The following is a 4177-nucleotide window of genomic DNA, read 5'->3' as shown; positions in this document are numbered from 1 at the left end:
ATTCATCATTGCTTACTAATATTTTGTTCTAGAATGTTCTTTGATGACAACTATTACGCATAGTATTCTCATATACAGGGTCCTGCAACAGTGGCGCGGTGTTCCATATCTCTATATAGGAAGCAGATAGGAATCTAATTTTCTATAATATTACCTTATTGCTCGAGCTCGACAAAATAAAAATATTGGCGGTCACACAGGGTGTTCGATTTTTTCTGGGCGGATCCCAACTGTGTCTTTTTAAATGGCAACCTATATTTTGTATCGCTTTTTCGGTTTCTTCATAGAAAATAAAATAAACTTTATGTATATCTGCACTTCGAAAATATTGACGGTTTTCGAGATATCTAGCATGACAGGTTTTTTTTTTCCAATATTCGTCACTCAGAATATTTGAAATTATAAAGTGGTGCCAAGTCCAGTTGAAATTTTTTTTTGGTCGAATATTCTACATTGGTAACTCTCTCAAACGATATATCTGAAATCGACCTGTGATATACAGGGTATGAAAAACCGCTTGCCAAATATTGTAAATGAAAATTTGCAAAATCTTCCTTATATTAAATGGAACACCCTGTATATTATTGATCCATAAGAAGCGCCAACGAAACCTCTACAAATCTCATTAAGTATTCCCTATGGCTAAGTTCAATAGTTTTTCTTAAATGAGCATTTCTTTCGAAAAATGGTCATTTTTTCAAAGCGAAATCCATTTGACACTGTTGCAGGACCCTGTATAAATACTATGACTTATGTATTGTAGTTAGTTCTGTTTTCACTTCAGTTACAACACGTTGTTACCTGCTGTCTATTAAATAAAACAACACATAGTAAGAATCGAACTGTTCTTTATTTGTGGGTGTTATTTCATATTCAAGAGTAATAGGCTATTTGACTAATTTTTGGAAATCATTATAAATGAATCTTTACTACGTAAGAAATCTCCTCCATTAATATTTAGGAGATTTAAAATGTATTTTTCAGTAAAAATGCTTTTCAAAATTCAAATTTCTAAACCTGCGCCAAAAAAGCTGTTTCTGTGATGGCTGCCGTCACGTGACATTGTGACGTTTCAAGCAAGTAAACAGATATCAAAAACAACTAAAATCAGTACCTATTATATGTATTTTATTACTTTGGTCTATTTATCAGATAAAATGGTTTATAAATGGTGTGTAGTGCCACAATGTACAAGTACATCTATACATACTCCACAAAAAGTGTTCGTTTCCGTTCCAACAAATCCCAAAAGACGTAGAAAATGGTTACAGTTATCTCGAAGAGATCCCAACAGCATTTTATCGCACACAAATATTTTTATGTGTGAAGATCACTTTGATGTAAGTAATATTTTATTTTTGTTATTCATGTTATATTACTCACGTTTTCCCTTAGTTTCAAGTAGTGTATATCCATCCTTTACGAATGGTGATTTTATTTCAACATGATTTATAACTAGTGATACAGTATAGTATTTTATGTATAGATGTGAAACATTACTTATCCCCTCAATATCAAATACTTCACATGCTAAGTAAATATTTTGAATTACAGATGGAAAAAGACACAACTAACTATATGAGGTACACCATGGGCTTCAGCAAAAAAATATTGTTAACAGATGATGCTGTACCAACAAAATTTTATTGTCAGGGTCGCAAAAGACAGCTATCTGATGGTGGACCTGGATCTTCTCGAGAAACATCAATTAAAAGGCAAAGACTTGACATTGTCAAAAAATGTCTACAAAGTGAAAATGCTACTGACATCCATGAAGAAAGCTTACAAAAAGATCAGAATGAGTTAAGAGAAATTGTTGAGTCTGAAGGTAAATAATCAATTTATTAGACTGCTTATAAAGTCATAATAATATGTTTATAGGCATTTTATTCAATATATGAAAGAAATAGGTAATTAATTTAAATAATTTGTCTTTTCAGAATTGCCAAAGTCTCAAGATAAAGGAACAATAACCGACCTTATCATGTCTGTAGAAAAATCTGTTCAAGTAACAACAAAAGTGAATTTGCATTATAGGAGCAAAGCGGTGCAAACAAAATGGCAATATAAGAGTATTTCTACTTCACCGTTCAAAGTTTCCACGACTTCACGTTGCACTTCACCCTTTAAGAAATATTTTACTTGAAGATGATAGGTCAGATAGCGATATTTATTTTGAAAGCCAACGTGGATCACCTTCCGTAGTAACATCATCAAGGGTCACCGACTCCGATAGTCATCTTACAGATACCAGTGAGGCTATTGAACAATTAAAGTGTCTCAAAAGTACTATTGGTTTAATTCATAAGAAACCTTTGATGTATGTTGGTATTTCTAAAGAATGTTATTTTTTAATTCAGTTGATACATAAACACTCGAATATAAAATTGGAATACATTTTGTTATGCTTAAAAAAAATTAGATTGAATAGCACTTTTTCAGAACTAGAAGATAATTTTGGAATATCATTATCTTATGCTAGTAAATTATTTTTAACAAACATACCAATAATAGCTAGTTTTTTAAGACCCTTCATTGTAAACTTGGATAAAAAATTAATTAAAAAAAATCTCCCTATTGCATTTAGACATAACTATCATAATATCAGCTGCATCATAGATTGTTTAGATAGTTTGGTCGGAGTACAAAAAAGGGAACACTGTAAAATATTTAATATCATGCACACCTAATGGTTTAATTAATTATATTTCTCATGGGTTTGGTGGTAGAACAAGTGATGTTGCAATAACAGAAAACTGTAACTTTTTAGATGAATTACCTCTGGGAACTTACATCTTAGCTGATAGGGGTTTCAAGCACCTTGAACAGATACTTCATGAAAAGGGTATGAAACTATTAAGACCACCCAGTATAAAAGCTGGTACAAAATTGACTAAAACTGAAGTTCGACAAACTAAAATAATTGCCAGCTTGCGAATCCACGTTGAACGGGTGATAAGGCGTTTAAGAGAGTTTCATATGTTGAAACAACATGCAGTGATAAATCATAACATACTTCGTGTATTAGATCATGTCATTGTTATTGCATGTGCTCTAATAAATTTACAGGATTCTCTTATTAAATGATATATCATTAAATTTATTACATCACATGCAATAATTATATAATCTTGAAGTATGTTATTATTCATTATCACTGAATTGAAAAATAAAATTTCAGAAGACCTACTTTTCTTATTTTTTTTAATTCAAAAAAATTGTACTGATACTTAGATAATTTAATAAAACAAGAAATACATTCAAAGAGTGTATATTTAAAATGGAAAAACAATGACATATTTTTGACAAAGTGATATTCATAAATTTAATATTAGAAACAAAAATAAGATTTTGGTACCGAATGTAGGCTAGAAAAAACCAATGACAATTCAACAGTGCTTATTGTAAGTTCATCTGAATAAAGTTTGTTTGAATTTGACTTTAGTTTTTCATTTAATCTTTGTAGTTTCACTGACTGGTACTATGATTCAAAATAGGATATATGTTAGATTTCCAAAAAACTGCTAATTTTTGTATTATTTCATTAACATAGTCACTATCGTATGTCACTAAAACAATGTGTACATCTTCTGTTTGTTCAAACTTGCTATCAGCAACACAAAAATAACACTTTTTCAAACCAGCTGCATGCATTTGTAACTGTACCTGTGCCTTACATTTTTCTGAGAGAACACCATTTTTTAAGTAATTTTCCTTTGTTTTTGCCTTGGAAGGACATTTTATTTCAATGACTGCATCTTTGATTATGCCATCAGGGGAGGCCGCAATCATTGGATAATCAGCACATATAAAAAGTCCACAGGAATTGATTTTGTTTTTCAATTTGTTTTCTACTGTCTTCCGGACAGACAGTTCCAAATTTCTACCTCTTCTCATGGCAATAGTATCGGGTACTTTTGCACCCATTATGGTGGCTGTCAATGACCCCTCTAGTGTATGGCAAACACTTACTTCATGTGCCTTTGAAGCTGTAATATGACCATATCTCATTTCATACCATATGCTGCTCTTGTTCTGCTTCCTTGTTGCTTTTTCGATGGTCTTGTTCACAGCTTCAGTGAATATTTTCCTCATAACACTTAATACTTTGTCAACATCTGCTTTGACTTCTGGTAGTTGTTCCATTAAAAAACAGTGCCATGAATACTGAATTACA

The 4177-nt window shown here is 31.4% G+C and overlaps 1 protein-coding gene across 1 annotated transcript; it reads left to right on the top strand.

Annotated features, from left to right (window-relative positions):
* Window positions 1–749: 749 nt before the first annotated feature.
* LOC141483277 (uncharacterized) lies at window positions 750–3439 on the top strand. Its single transcript, XM_074177771.1, has 3 exons — window positions 750–1340; window positions 1555–1828; window positions 1941–3439. The coding sequence occupies exons 1-3, from the start codon at window positions 1122–1124 to the stop codon at window positions 2144–2146; spliced, it is 699 nt and encodes a 232-aa protein (XP_074033872.1). The 5' UTR covers window positions 750–1121; the 3' UTR covers window positions 2147–3439.
* Window positions 3440–4177: the final 738 nt, after the last annotated feature.

Source organism: Leptinotarsa decemlineata, unplaced genomic scaffold, assembly GCF_025532065.1.
Source record: "Leptinotarsa decemlineata unplaced genomic scaffold, Ldec_3_MD MMD2_tig00003192_RagTag_RagTag, whole genome shotgun sequence".
NCBI lineage: Eukaryota > Metazoa > Arthropoda > Insecta > Coleoptera > Chrysomelidae > Leptinotarsa > Leptinotarsa decemlineata.
Note: the sequence above shows the minus strand (reverse complement) of the source record. Positions and strands in the feature narration are given on the sequence as shown.

What these genes read in the sequence shown, in the direction of transcription:
- LOC141483277 (XM_074177771.1), top strand. Translation starts at nt 1,122, where the DNA reads ATGTATTTTATTACTTTGGTCTATTTATCAGATAAAATGGTTTATAAA. An exon ending in TGTGTGAAGATCACTTTGAT is followed by an intron (nt 1,341 to 1,554) that starts GTAAGTAATATT and finishes TTTGAATTACAG; the next exon opens with ATGGAAAAAGACACAACTAA. An exon ending in AGAAATTGTTGAGTCTGAAG is followed by an intron (nt 1,829 to 1,940) that starts GTAAATAATCAA and finishes TTGTCTTTTCAG; the next exon opens with AATTGCCAAAGTCTCAAGAT.